This window comes from Orycteropus afer, unplaced genomic scaffold (assembly GCF_000298275.1).
Source record: "Orycteropus afer afer isolate SDZICR_OR568_19922 unplaced genomic scaffold, OryAfe1.0 scaffold00075, whole genome shotgun sequence".
NCBI lineage: Eukaryota > Metazoa > Chordata > Mammalia > Tubulidentata > Orycteropodidae > Orycteropus > Orycteropus afer.
The window spans coordinates 9,069,387-9,084,442 of record NW_006921662.1 but is presented as its reverse complement, the minus strand read 5'-3'; the positions used below and the strand labels follow the sequence as shown (position 1 = coordinate 9,084,442).

The 15,056-nt window shown below is 43.4% G+C and overlaps 1 protein-coding gene across 1 annotated transcript in view; it reads right to left on the bottom strand.

Moving 5' to 3' along the window:
* TIMM17A (translocase of inner mitochondrial membrane 17A) overlaps positions 1–14,635 on the bottom strand; it is a 31,359-nt gene extending 16,724 nt beyond the window's left edge. Inside the window, exons 1-3 of the mRNA XM_042780980.1 lie at positions 14,557–14,635; positions 2,979–3,079; positions 2,779–2,842 (exon numbers count right to left, since the gene is read on the bottom strand). Of these exons, the coding sequence (XP_042636914.1) occupies positions 2,779–2,842; positions 2,979–3,079; positions 14,557–14,635 (244 nt within the window). The remainder of the gene's footprint in view (positions 1–2,778; positions 2,843–2,978; positions 3,080–14,556) is intronic.
* Between the last annotated feature and the right edge of the window lie 421 nt (positions 14,636–15,056).

The following is a 15,056-nucleotide window of genomic DNA, read 5'->3' as shown; positions in this document are numbered from 1 at the left end:
ACTAATGCCAAGGATATCAATCTTTATGCATTCCATTTCCTTTTTGACAACTTCCAATTTTCCTAGATTCATACTTCGTACATTCCATGTTCTGATGATTAACGGATGTCTGCAGCTGTTTCTCTTCAATTTGAGTGGTGCCACATCAGCAAATGGAGGTCTCGAAAGTTTTACCTTATTTATATGAGTAAGGCTGGGCTTACTCAGATGATGCAGCTCTTTCCCAGTCCTATTTTAAGAGCCTTCTAACCTAACTGGACTATTCATAGTTGCATGGTAATGTATCAAACAGTGTTTCTTCGCTATTCACAAAGTTTTCCTTGGCCAATTCTTTGAGAAGTGGACGGCCTCTTCCTTCTTCCTAGTCTGTCTCAGTCTGTAAGCTGGGCTGATACCTGTGCACCACGTGCATCCTGCTGGGTTTGAAACACCAGTGGCTCAGCCTCAAAACTCACATCAACACATCAACACGGTAGGACAAACTGACAGACAAGTTTGTCTCCCTGTTAGAAACCTCTCGTACCACCCTTCCCTGGGTCCCTGCAGATGACTGATTCTCTGTCCAGGTTCCTGGGCCTTTTAATCCCCTCTTTCCCACTCTGCTGCTTTGGGCGTGCTTGAGTTCCCTCTTCTCACCTGGATACCTGCGGCTGACTGCTTCTCTGTCCAGGTTCTTGGCTTTTAATCCCATTTCTCCCGCTCTCCTGTCCTGCTGCTTTGGGCGTGCCTGAGTTCTCACCTCACCTGGATCCCTGCGGCTGACTGCTCCTCTGTCTGGGTTCCTGGCTTTTAATCCCATTTCTCCTGCTCTCCCATCCTGCTGCTTTGGGCGTGCCTGAGTTCTCTCTCCTCACCTGGATCCCGATGGCTGACTGCTCCTCTGTCTGGGTTCCTGGCCTTTAATCCCCTTTCTCCCACCCTGCTGCTTTGGGCATGTCTGAGTTCCCTCTCCTCACCTGGATCCCTACGGCTGACTGCTCCTCTGTCCAGGTTCCTGGCTTTTAATCCCCTTTCTCCCGCTCTCCCGCCCTGCTGCTTTGGGCGTGCCTGAGTTCTCTCTCCTCACCTGGATCCCTGCGGCTGACTCTTCTTCTGTCCCGGTTCCTGGCTTTTAATCCCCTCTCTCCCACTCTCCAGTTCCTGGCTTTTAATCCCCTCTCTTCCGTTCTCCTGTCCTGCTGCTTTGGGTGTGCCTGGATTCTCTCTCCTTACCTGGACCCCTGCGGCTGACTGCTCACTGGTTTTATAGGGATTGGCAAATTAGAAATTGACTCTCTAAAGTAGGGGAAGATAAAGGCATGAAGTGGCTGACTTACATGCTTTCATGGGTGTGGTTATTCTTAAAGTGATGGTGAAGGGGATATGAATTTTTTAAGTATAAAAAGCATAATGGCTAGAAAAGCCAGGGGGTGGCCCATGGTATAGTAAATTACTTAGTGTGGCTTTTCTACCCATAAATCTTTGTAAACTCCGAGGTGGAATTTGCCATGAGCAACTGAGGAGCTCCTGATTGCTAAAGTTGCTCACCTGGGGTATTTCTGTTGGGCGTGGCACTAAACAATGTTTTGGGAGGTTCCCGCTCTCTCAGGTATTTAGAACCCTGATGTTATGATTGTTTGGTTTGGCCACTCTGCCAGGCTCAAAAGGAGGCCTCCTAGAGGCAGAACTCTCTTGCTGGCTGAGGAAGGACATGTGCTGCGGAAAAAAGATGCAAGAGACATGCATTGCTGAGAGAGACATCGAGGGACATGCACTGCTGGGAGAGAGACTGAGCATTTTTCCTGAACTTGAATTGTAGCCTGGTGCTTCCCTAATAAACCCCATAATCTGTGAGAACGGTTGGTAAAAGGGCTGGAGGGGGAGGCAGCATGTCTGGCCTTGCAGTAATGGGCCTTGGGCTATTGATGGTGATTCTATCTTCCTCTTGTGCGGTTAGAGGAGGTCAGAACATGTGGCCTCCCTGCCTTTTTAGCACCCAGGAAGCGAGGATAATACTACTACTTACCTCTTGGGTTTCTGTGAGGATTAAATGAAATAATGTTTAAATACTTAGCATAGTGCCTGGCACATAATAAGCACTCAAGAATGGTAGCTGTTAGCTAGTATCTTCCAAAGAAAATATGTTAAAAACAAAAAGAAGGGTATCTCTTCTGACCCACAAAATTTCTAAGAAATGCCTAGAAGAATTAACTCTTTCTGATATCTCACAGACTCTCTCTCCTACCTCTGTAAGTGAATATATCTTTTAAGCTTTTTTTTGCCCTCCTCTCCCTTCTCCAGGTTCTGAATAACCAACTTTAAAAGATGTAAAGCATTGTAATATTTTCAAATTTTGCACTGACTTCTACAAATATCCAAAAGCTAACCCTGGAGAAGAGCCCAATCAGTTTGATCAGTTTCTCTCTCATTAAACCCTAATCCTTCAGATCATATTCTCTTTAGCTAATGTTACCTCAGAAGCTATCAATTCCTGATTTTCACAGACCTGACCTTTAAAGACTCTGTCTTCCTTCTTGATAAGGAGAAAGATATACACACACACCAGGATTTTGAAGGACAGAGAAAAGATTTTCAGATGGATACAACTGCAATTAAACTTGCCAAACAAACTGTAAATCAAGAAGAATCTACAGGGATATTAACTTCGTGATACACCATTAGAGAAACTAAAATTGGTTTTAGATTAGATTGGTGTAATCTAAACAAGAAGAAACGAGCTCTATCTTCAAATAAATAGGAAAAAGCAATCTGGAGTACAAATTGAAAAATTCTGCTCACCTCCCAACTGTGGAGCCCTGGTTTTAATAGCTGTCAAACTCCCCCGTAGTCTGTGGTTGACTCCCTACAAGGAAACAAAGGGAAGTAACCAAAAATACAATATATTAGAAATATATCTGCAACCCACTGATGGGGCCACAAATGATGCTACCAAACTTAGATTTCAAGTGATGATAAAATAAAACTAGTCACCCACTTACCACTGGAGAATTACGAAAACCTTTGATTGCTTGAAAGATACCACCACCTATGGTACCCATTGTGAAGGCACCACCACAGTCATCCACAATTCGCCAGGGGCTATGAATAGATGGGGGAAAATGACAAGATTTGTAATTCATAAAACCTTCCTTGCTAACACAGTAAAGTAAGCAACAGATTCTAACTCGGGGCCCACTGTGGCCAATAACATTTGGCCCATAAATTATAGACACAAAGGATTCTGAGCATATTTAGCTTTTTAGTACAAAATCATCTAAGCTAGAGAGAAGGAAGTTGGTGTCAACTTCCTACTCTTACAGCACTTTATTCATTCATTTAACAATTATTGTATCTAGAGCTCTGGTAGCATAGTGCCTAAGGCACTTGACTGCTAACCAGAAGGCTGGTGGTTCAAACCCACCAGCCGCTCCTTGGAAGGAAGATGGGGAAATCTACTTCCGTAGTGATACTGCCTCGGAAACCCAAGGTGGGGTCACTATGAGTCAGGTCCGACTCGACGGTACACAACAACAACAACATTATATATCAGGTACTGTATCTAAAACAAATAAGTGCATATGAAATTACATCATTATCAACAATGCTGATCCAGTCTCCTGGGAATCAAAGTAAGCTCTCCAAAATCAAACCAAACCAAAGTCACTGCCATTGAGTTGATTCAGACTCATAGCAACCCCCTCTGGGTTTCCAAGGCAGTTAATCTTTATGGAGGTAGACTGCCCAGTCTTCCTTCCGGGGAGTGGCTGGTGGGTTTGAACCACCAAACGTCTGGTTAGCAGTCAAATGCCTTACGCACCACACCACCAGAGCTCATAAAGCTCTCGAAGCCCTGAGTAAAATTTAAAGCTGAGACCCAAAGAATGAGGATTCAGTAGCTACATATGAAAACAGCCTTTCAAACTTAAGTCTGAAATTCTTTCCAGGTATTGATATCAAATAGGTGCCTGGAATCTTAGTTTGTTTCAGATCCATTTAACACATTGGAATATTCTAGTATCCAATAACTAGAGTAAAATTTGTATATCCAGACTCCAAATGTAACACCACTTATGTAACAAAGTGAAATTTGAGTAATCTGATCAGAATAGAACTATTTAATCTTCTAGGAACATTACTATAGTCTGTGAGGAGTTAGATTCACATTCAAATCACTATAGGTAGAAGAAATTTTACATAGTCCAAAGGAAAAATGCTATAATGAACACATGGGCAACCCACCTGCTCACTTAAACTTGTGAATTCAGTGCATTCTGTTTTGCTGCTGATAAATTTGAATAATGAATAATCTCTGATTTTGCCAGGTAATAATACAAAGCCCTCAAGTTGAAACACTACATCCTTTTCAAGAACAATAGAAATCAGGATTTTGTACAGAATGACTATCTCACACAGTTGTTAGCTGCTGTGAAGATGTCCCCAACTCACAGCAACTATGTGCACAATGAGGGAACAAAATCCTGCCAGATCTAGCACCATCTCCATGATCGGTCGGGGACCAGGCTGGTGTGATTCATAGAGTTTTCATTTCATTGATTGTTTCTTGCAAACAGATCACCAGGCCTTTCTTCCTAGCCCCTATTAGTCTAGAAGGCCTACTGAAATCCGTTCAGTATGATAGCAACGTGCACGCCTCCATTTACAGATGTGCATGAGGTACGCTGGCCAGAGGAAAGCACAGGCATAAATCTTCTTGGGTGCCCCACATAGAAGGTGAGAATTCTACCACTGAACTGCTACATAGCTCATGTAGTAGATAATTCAGTTATCAGTGGGATGCTTTGGGGCTCTGCTACCCGGAGTGTGGGCCAAAGACTAGCAAAATCAACAACACCTAGAAGCTTGTCAGAAATGCAGACTCTTGAGTCATGCTCCAAACCTACCAAATCAAAATCTTACATTTTAGGAACTTCCACAGATGACTTGATTACAGAGTAAAAGTTTGAAAAGCACTGCTTTAAAAGACTACAAAAGATTAAGAAAACTTCTTGAAAATGGTAGGAACATTACTAGAAAACAAAGAGAAAGGCAAAGGAGAATGAATTAGTAGCCACTCCCTCTCCATAGGGAGCTCTGGTAGCGTAGTGCCTAAGGCACTTGACTGATAACCAGAAGGCTGGTGGTTCAAACCCACCAGCCACTCCTTGGAAGGAAGACGAGGCAACCTACTTCCATAGTGACACTGCCTCGGAAACCCAAGGAGGGATAGCTATGAGTCGAGTCTGACTCGACAGCACATAACAACAACAACAATAACAACCCTCTCTATAAGTGGAGGGTCAGTAACTTGGAATGAGACAGGAATACATTTGCAGCTACAGTGGTCCAGGAAAGAGCAAATAAGGAAGTCTCCATGAGGGGGCAGTTCTACTCCACTACTGAGTCAATTTCAACTCATAACAACCCTTTAGAGCAGAGTAGAACTGCTCCATAGGGTTTCCAAGGCTGTAAATCTTTACAGAAGCAGATTGCCTCACCTTTCAAAACAAAAACTAAATAGAAAAAAATAGATATTTTATGTATCTTCAGTCAATGTTGCTGAGTGTTTGCAGTATAGTAAATTACATGATATGGCTTTTCTAGCCGTAGTATTTGTAACTCCCATTTTGCTGTAAGTAACTTAGTAGCTGCTTGTTAAAACCATCCACCTGGAACAACACAAAGCAATCTTCTGGGAAGTTTGCTCTCTTTCTCAAGTGTACAGAATTCTGATGTTAGGATTGGTTAGTCTGACCACTCTGCCAGGCTCAAAAGGAGCCCTCCTAGAGGCAGGAGTGTCTCTCTGACTGCTGGATGAGAGAGATGCGCTGCTGAGAGACACACTCCTGAGCTAGAGAGATGCAGCAATGAACCAGAGAGATGGCCAGCTAAGAGAGACTGAGCATGTTCCTGAACTTGAATTGTTGCCTGTTGCTTCCCTAACAAACCCCATAATCTGTGAGTGGTGTCTGTGAGTTCTGTGTGGCCACTGCAACAAATTATCAAGCCCAGCAGAGAGACAGTGAGTGCCGTGGGAGGGAAGATCGATTGGTGTCAGAGATGGTGAAAGGGCTAGAGGGAGGCAGCATGTCTGGCCTCACAGAAATAGGCCTTGGGCTGCTGATGGTGATTCTGTCTTCCTATTGTGTACTTAGAGGTCAGAAGATGTAGCCTCCTTGCCCCTTTAGCAGTGTTCATTTGATATTGGGCAGTGGGAAGAGTTTCAAAATTTCTTTCCAGATGAATGAATGACAATCAATGTGAGGTAGTTATTAAGCTATTTCCAATCCTGATTTACTACTTAATTAGCTCCATGATCTGCTGCAAGTGACAACATCACTGTTTCCTCATCTACCAAATGAACACACAGATTTGGGGTGGGATTAAATGGTAATGCCAAACACATTTAGGATAGTGACTGGCATATAAAAAACCAAACCAAACCCACTGGCATTGAGTAAATTCTAACTCATAGAGACTGGCATATAGTGCTCAATAAATGTTAGCTATGGATGGCACAAATGGTTAAGCACTCAACTATTAACTGACAGGTTGTTGGTTCGAACCTACCCAGACAGCAGGCATGGCAATCTGTTTCCAAAAGGCTTTGAAAACCCTATGGAGTGGAGATTATAATCCATGTCATGAAATTAAATGTATTAAATGGAAAACCAATTTACTCCATAAACTTTCACCCAAATCATTATGAAAAGTTTAAAAAAAAATCCTCAAAAACCCTATGGAACAGTTCTACTCTGCACACATGGGGTCACCATGAATGAGTTGGAATTAACTTGATGGCAGCCATCAACAACAACATGATTATTAAAATAGAAAAATTACATCGGTTACATTTTAAAATGGAAAGGTTAACAAAATAAAATTCAAAAATGATGGAACCTAAAAGTAAAAACAAAACATTTAATACATTTAATATGCTAGCTTTTTACTCTATGGATACACAAGCACTCATGAATAACAGAAAAGCCAAATTCTCAATGACTAAAAAATAAAGCAACTTTTAGACAAACAATATTGTATTATCAGTTAATAACAAACATTAATTTATAGGGTGGTGTGGTAGTTAAGTTTGTATGTCAACTTGGCTGGGCCTGGTTGAGTGGCTGGGCAGCTGGATGTAGTATTCCCCATGAAGAGACTGGTAATCAGTTTCATGATGGAATCTACTGTTGAAAGCTGAGTAACTGCCTAGGGATGTGGTCTGTTTCCTCTATATAAGAAGCCTTGGGAATGGTCTCTAGCTTATGGCATGCTTGAACCCTGCATGTACCCATGTCATCACTCAGCAGCCTGCCATGCTCTGCCAACCCCGGGACTGTGCCTTTTTACTTGTCAACCTTGGGCTTTAGCCTCAGCAGCCAGTAGCTGCCTGAGTGAAGAGATGCCTCTAGCTCCAGTGGTCCTGGAGCAACAGGCAGAGCTGAAGCCCAAGGCTGAGGGATTTTCACACAGCCCCTAGAGCCTGGCACTTTGAACTCAGACTTAAAGCCTCTAAACTGTAAGAGAGTAAACACTGTTTGTTCAAGCATTCCATTCCTGTCAGAGTGGCACTAGGTAACCAGAATGGGTGGATACGTAGGTAGACAGGCTAAATGATCAGATATGTCTGGGCAAAAGTGAATATACCAATGACCATATATAAGTTTGGCAGATGATATTTCTATATATGTATTTTTACGTGCTGCAAGAATGTCCATATATGTAATAGAGCTAACGATGCAAAGTGATAAATTCTTAGCCACCGCCAAACACCTTGAGTGAGTAAGTTACTGGGCCCATGGGCTTGGTACCATGGTTGCAGGGGGCATGTAGCTCAACTGGCATAACACACTACACAAAAGCATTGTTCTACATTCCTACATTAATGAATAACTACTGGGGTCTTAAAAGCTTGCAAGCAGCCATCTAAAATGCAACAGGTGGTCTCTCCTCATCCAGAGCAAAGAAGAATGAAGAACAAAGACACATGGAAACAATTAGTCTAAGGGACTAGTGGACCATGTGAACCTCAGCCTACATGACCCTAAGACCAGAAGAACTAGATAATGTCCGGCTACCACTGTCAACCACTCAGAGAAGGATCAATGTATGAGATCCTGGACAGAGTAGGAAAAAAATGTGGGAGAAAATGCAAAATCATAAAAAGACCAGGCTTACTGCTCTGATAGACTGGTGAGACCCCTGACACTATGGCCCCTAGTCACCCTTCAGGTCTGGAATTGAACTTACTCCCATAGCTTCCAGCCAAACAACAGATAGGCACATAAGGTGAACATTTACATTAGTTAGGTACATTCCTTACAACAAACAACCATGGGAGATCAAAAGGGTAGTATTTGGATAGGGAGACAGCTCTGAGTGCAGGAATGCATAGGAAAGAAGGACACAGGGAAAAGGTAACCACAGGGAGGAAGTACATTGGGAGTACATGGGGAGAACTGTTACATTATGGGGTTTGCAATCAATGTCATGAAACAAAATGTGTATGAACTGTTGTATGGAAAATGAATTTGCTCTGTACACTTTCACGCAAATCACAATTAAAAAAAAAAAAAAAAAAAGAACAGAAGCACATTTGAATTTATGTCATCCAATGGTCTTCATACCGGGAGCTCTGGTGGCACAGTGCCTAAGACATTTGACTGCTAACCAGAAGGCTGGCAGTTTAAACTCACCAGCCACTCCTTAGAAGGAAGGTTTGGGTAATCTACTTCTGTAGTGATATCGCCTCAGCAACCCAAGGAGGGCTCGCTATGAGTCGGATCCGACTTGATGGCAGTGAGTTTTTTTCTGTGTGTGGTCTTCATACCACAGGAACTGTCTCCTTAGTTGCCAGTGACTTCTGCATCAAAACATTCTTTCCATTGAGAAAGGATATGAATGATACAGGAAAGGAGGATGGAACTGGGTGATTTCAGACCTATTAAAAATACTAAAGGAATTGTGCAAATGATTAAGTGCTCAGCTACTAACTGAAAGGTTGGTGTTTCAAACCCACCCAGAGGCACCTCAGAAGACAGGTCTGGTGATCTACTTCTGAAAGGCCACAGACTTGAAAACCCAATGGAGCAGTTCTATACTGCACACAAGGGACCTCCATGAGTTGGAATCAACTCAACAGCAACTAACAACATCAACAAAAAATATCCAACCACGTGAGTTTTTTTTACCACAAATTTTTGACACATTAAAAAATATTTTTTTACTTCAATTTATGTACCTACCTCCTCCCTGGCAATTTACCAGAGGCAAGAATCAGCATATTTTTTGTCCTAAGATTAATCAGTTAGAATTAACTTTTACAGAGTATTATATGCAAATCACTAATGGATGTTATGGTGAAGGCAAGTCTAAGATCTGTTGTCTAGCCTAAATGATCTTACTAATAAGCTGCAACTAAAATAAATGGGCATTAAAAAGTTAATAAAGAACATCAGGATTCAGATCAGAGAGCAGCCATAGTATTCCAACAGAGAATGTCCAAACAAAGGCAAATGGAAAAAGTTTCTGAATAAAGTCTAGCTAAATCAAAATGCTCCTGTGGGAAGTGTAGGGCTATTCTGGTTACTTATTGCTGCTCTGACAAGAATATACCACAGATGGGATGGTGTTAACAAACAGGAGTTTATTCTTACAGTTTGGAGGCTGTAAGTCCAAGTTCAAAGTGCCAGGCTCTTGGGGCTAGGTAAAAGCCCCTCAACCTTGGGGTCCAGCTCTGCCTCTTGCTCCCAGCCCACTGGAGCTAGAGGCATTTCTTCACTCAGACAGCTGTTGACTGTTGAGGCTGAGAAGCCCCAAGATTGACAAGGAAAAAAGCACAGTCCCGATGTTACCAAACCACATGGCAGGCCATTAACTTAAGTCCATTGCAAGTCCCAAGGTCAGCAAAGCATAGCAGGCTGCTGAGCAATGACACAGCTACATGCAGGGTCTAAGCGTGCCATAGGCTAGAGACCATTCTCAAAGCTTTTCCTTATATACAGGAAGCAGACCACATCCCAAAGGCAGCTACTCAGCTGCTTGTGGTAGATCCCACCTACCACCACAGAGCTGATTGCCAGTCTCATCATGGGGAATAACTACCACCAGCTGCCCAGCCACTCAACCAGGCCCAGCCAAGTTGACACAAAAACATAACCACCACAAGGGCTATATGAAAAGAAAGGCTGAAGGCAGACTCTGAAAGAAAGTAAACGTCAGACAAATGCAGGCAACAGAGAACCAACTAACAGTAATAAGATGAACAAGTTATCATTTGTTAGGTGTCAATTACACATTTTAGGTGCCCTAAATAAAATAAAACCTATGAATTCCAAGAAAACCAGGTTAATTCTGGGTCCCAAATCTTTTACCTTTGCAGAAAGAGTACTATCCTCTCCATTTTACAAGTGAAGAAACCAAGGCTTAAATAAAAATTACTAGTCCAACAAATATTGTATTAGTCTACTATTGTAAAAAGTCAAGAGAAGGTTTATATATGGAAGGAAATTTTCTTTGTTGGTTACCAGGGATGGGAGGGGAACACTGTTAGATAGGTAGAGACAAGTATCGATTTGGGTGAAGGGTAGGGCAATGTACCAAATGTGAGTGATCAACATGGTGGCACTGAGGAAGAGGAAGACATAGAAAGGTGCATGGGAGGTACAGACAACAAAGATGAACCCCTTTGCACGTACAGTACTGAATTGTCAGTGAAGGCAAACATGGGTATATGGGTGGATAGATGGGTGGACAGGCTGAACTATTAGGTACATCTATGCAGGGGAGGGGACCTCTGGTAGCGTAGTGCCTAAGGCATTTGACTGCTAACCAGAAGGCTGGCGGTTCAAACCCACCAGTCACTCCTTGGAAGGAAGATGGGGCAATCTACTTCTGTAGTGATAGTGCCTTGGAAACCCAAGGAGGGGTCGCTATGAGTTGGGTCTGACTCGACGGCACATAACAACAACAACAACAACAACATGCAGGGGAGAGTGAGCTCAAGACCATGCATAGGGTTGGCAGACAATGTTTCTACAAGTGTATTTGTATGTTCTCTAAGAATTCCCAAGAGTATAGTAGAGCTGACAAGGGACGTGGTTGCAGTTACTTCTTGGCCACCGCCAACTACCCAGAGGGAATGAGTAGCTGGACCTGTGTGCTTGAGATCATAGTCCCAGGGGACATTAAGCTCAATTGGCATAACACACTACACAAAAACATTGTTCCACATCCTATCTTGGCGAGTAGTGATTGGGACTTTGAAAGCTTGCAAGCAGGCATCTAGATGCAACCATGGGTCTCTTCTCATCCAGAGCAAAGAAGAATGAAGGAAACCAAAGATGCATGGAAACAATTAGTCCAAGGGACTGGTACACCATGCAATCCTCAGCCTATAGAACTATGTGACTAGAAGACCTAGATGGTGCCCAGCTACCACTGTCAACCACTCGGAGGGGGATCTATGTAGGAGATCCTGGGTAGAATGGAAGAACAATGTAGAACAAAACTCAAAATCATTTAAAAAAAAAAGGGGGAGCAGGTTTGCTTGTCTGACAGAGCCTGGTGGAACCCCTGAGACTATGGCCCCTAACTGCCCCTCAGGTCTGGAATTGAACCCACTCCTATGGATTCCAGCCAAACAAAAGACAGGCATATGATCCTTGGAGTGATCAATCATGGGAGAATAAAAGGGTTATATACCACAGGTAGACAGCTCAGGGGGCAGGAGTACATGAAGGGAAGGACACAGGAAGAGGTAACTATGGGGAGGAAGTGGGAGGGGAGCAGTTGCATTGTGGGAAATTACAGTCAATGTCATGAGATAAAAGTGTATGTGAGCTGCTGTATGGAAAGTGAATTTGTGCTGTAAACTTTCACCCAAATCACGATTAAAAAAAAAAAAAAAAACTATATAGGTTATGGGAGCTCTGGTGGCATAGCGCCTAAGGCATCTGACTGCTAACCAGAAGGCTGGCGGTTCAAACCCACCAGCCACCCCTCGGAAGGAAGGCTGGGCCGGCCATCTACTTCTGTACTGATAATGCCTTGGAAACCAAAGGAGGGGAGCTGGATCCCACTCAACAGCAGTTTGTTTTTTTTTTTTTAATATAGGTTATAAGGTTATATAGATTGTAACTAGTAGAACCAATTTAAATACAAAATCTAGTACTCCAATAAAGCATATTCTTTCTACTAAATCATATGGTCTAAGGGTTTTTGAGAAGAGAGCACATGATAAAAAGATGTATTTAGAATACTCATTGCATTACTATTCACAATAGCCAAAGAGTGGAAATAACCTAAATGTCCATCAACATATGAATAGATAAAACGTGGTATATTCATACAATATAATTACTCAGCAATAAAGAGAAATGAAGTCTTGATTTCATACATGCTACAAGATGGGTCAATCCTGAAAACATGCTAAGTGGAAAAAATCATTCACAAAAAAGACAAATATTGTTATGAAAAAGATGCTTGTAGGACCAGGTTTGCTGGTCCAATAGAGCCTGGTGTAACCACTGAGACTATGGCCCCTAGCTGCCCTTCAGGTCTGGAATTGAACCCACAACTGTGGTTTCCAGCCAAACAAAGTACAGGCATGTGAGTTAAACATTTACCTCAAATAGACACACGCCCTGGAGAGAACAATCATGGGAGAAGGAAGGGCTGCTTATGCACAGGGAGATAGCTCAGGGTGCAGAAGAGTATGAAGGGATGGACACTGGGAGGAGGTAACTATGGGGAGGAAGAGGGAGGGGAGCTGCTGCATTGTAAATTTTGGTCAATGACATGAGACAAAGTATATGTGAACTGCTGTATGAAAAGTGAATTTACTCTGTAAATCTTCACCCAAATCCTAATAATAAGAAAAAAAAAGAAAAAGATGCTTGTAGTTTTCAGCTTGGATGACTTGAGGTAATAACTGTTACCATCCATAAAGATGGGGCGGTCAGAAGGGCAAAGCAGTGTTGAATACAAAACTAACCATATAACTGATTGTACTGCTTTAGAACACACACACAAAGAGAAAGCAGAGGGACTACCTAATGAATTAGTAAATGAAAAGTCCATTATTCTTATAACATCTTTAACTTTTGGCAACCTGTGTCATTATACACTATCCAAGAGCAGTTGACAAGTCCACAGCATGCTAAGTACTGCAAAGTGCAATCCAGTGGAAGTGGGACAACTGCCTTGGTGAAGATTAAATTGAAAAGAGCTGGGAGGGGCTGACACATATATCCTGTATACCATTTAAGGAGGGTGGTAGTGGGGAACACAAAACAAGCAAGTGCTGACAGGATAATTTAAAATCCTGGACACTTTCACAACTTAAGGACACTTGCTCTTATACAATAGTGGATGAGCCCAAATAGGAGCTGATTTTTCATTTATGATCTCAGAAACCTGAAACTCAGGCACCTTGGGACTTCTCTCCAACAGCAAGTACACTGTTTTATAATTATCTCAGTGTCTGGGAGCTCTGGCGGTGTAGTGCCTAAGGCATTTGACTGTTAACAAGAAGACTGGAGGTTCACACCCACCAGCCACTCATTGGAAGGACGACTGGGCAATCTACTTCCATAGAGATACTGCCTTGGAATCCCAAGGAGGGGTCGCTATGAATAGGGACGGATTCACCGGCAATGAGGTTTTTGTTTTTTGGGGGGTTTTGAACTGTCTGGTTGAGGAGCCCTGATGACCCAGTGGTTAAGTGTTGGACAATCTAGGGCACAGTCGGCCTTGTGCGGAATCCTTAAAACTCAGCCTGCTCAGGTGACCTTGGACGTGTCCCTACCTTCACTTTGCTGAGTTTCTACCTTGAGAAGAAGAAATAGGCCAAGTAAAGGTTAGTTGGCAGTTAGAACCCACCAGCTGTTCTGCGGGAGACAAATGTCCGCCTCTGTAAAGATTACAACCTTGGAAAGCTCACGGGGCAGTCCTATCCTGTCCTATAAGGTCGCTATGAATTGGACAGGCAACAGGTTTTATTGGAAGGGTCTATTCAAATGTTTGCGAACTCTGGTGGTAGTGTCTAAGGCATTTGACTGCTAACCAGAAGGCTGGCGACTCAAAACCACCAGCCACTCCTCGGAAGGAAGGCTGGACAATCTACTTCCGTAGTGATACTGCCTCACAAACCCAAGGAGGGGTTGCTATGAGTCGAGTCCGACTCCACGGCAATGAGTTTGGTTTTGGTTCATTCAAATGCTTACTCATTGAGGCTAACAATGCCTGGTCACAAAGCCCTCAATAAATGTTGAATGAATGAATGAACTTTTGTTCATGGCTTTTCAGGGAACACGAGCTACTACTTCTATTTCCCAGATAATTTTTGCACTCCTCTCTCCCGAAGGGAAAATTCCAAAAAAGCAAGCCTACACCGAACTTTTCCAGACCCTCTGTCCTATTCGTTTGAAATGTTTCACCCTGCGGACCAATACAATAAGGTCTCAAGCAAATGGCACCGTTTCAGAGGCCTATCTCCCCTTTCTCAACGCAAGAACTGAGCAAAGCGACGTATGGGGACGTGTCCAAGGTCACCTGAACAGGCTGAGAGTTTTACGGATCCCGCACAAGGCCGACTGTGCCCTGGACTGCCAGGAGGCTCTGAGGCTCCACTGAATACAAGCCTGGATCTCCTGATCATCCACTGCAAGGTCACCTGAGTGCTGGGCTAGGGGCAGCAATGCTGCCTCACGCGGCCCGGGAGGTACGGGGCTGAGAATCCTACTGGACGCTCAAGCCCTCGTTGCCCACGGTTACCAAGCCTACGTCGAGACCCTGTAGCTGAGTTCAGCTTGCACCTCGAGAGACTGCATAGTGGAGAACCAGGACAGAGTGGTCAGAGGGGCAGGAGAAAGGAAAGGACAGAAGGTAAGTCTCACCATGGTTCTCGCGCATACTCCTCCATCTTGACTCCAAGGCGCGAGCGATGTCGGGCAAACTGGGAGGAGCCTGACCTCAGCGGCGGAAGTGATCCCCAGAGGGGGGCGGTAAAGTCTATGGGGATTGGTTTACCGTTTTCTCCCGCAGCCAATGAAAATCGTGACTCCTGGGCGGGGATGGGG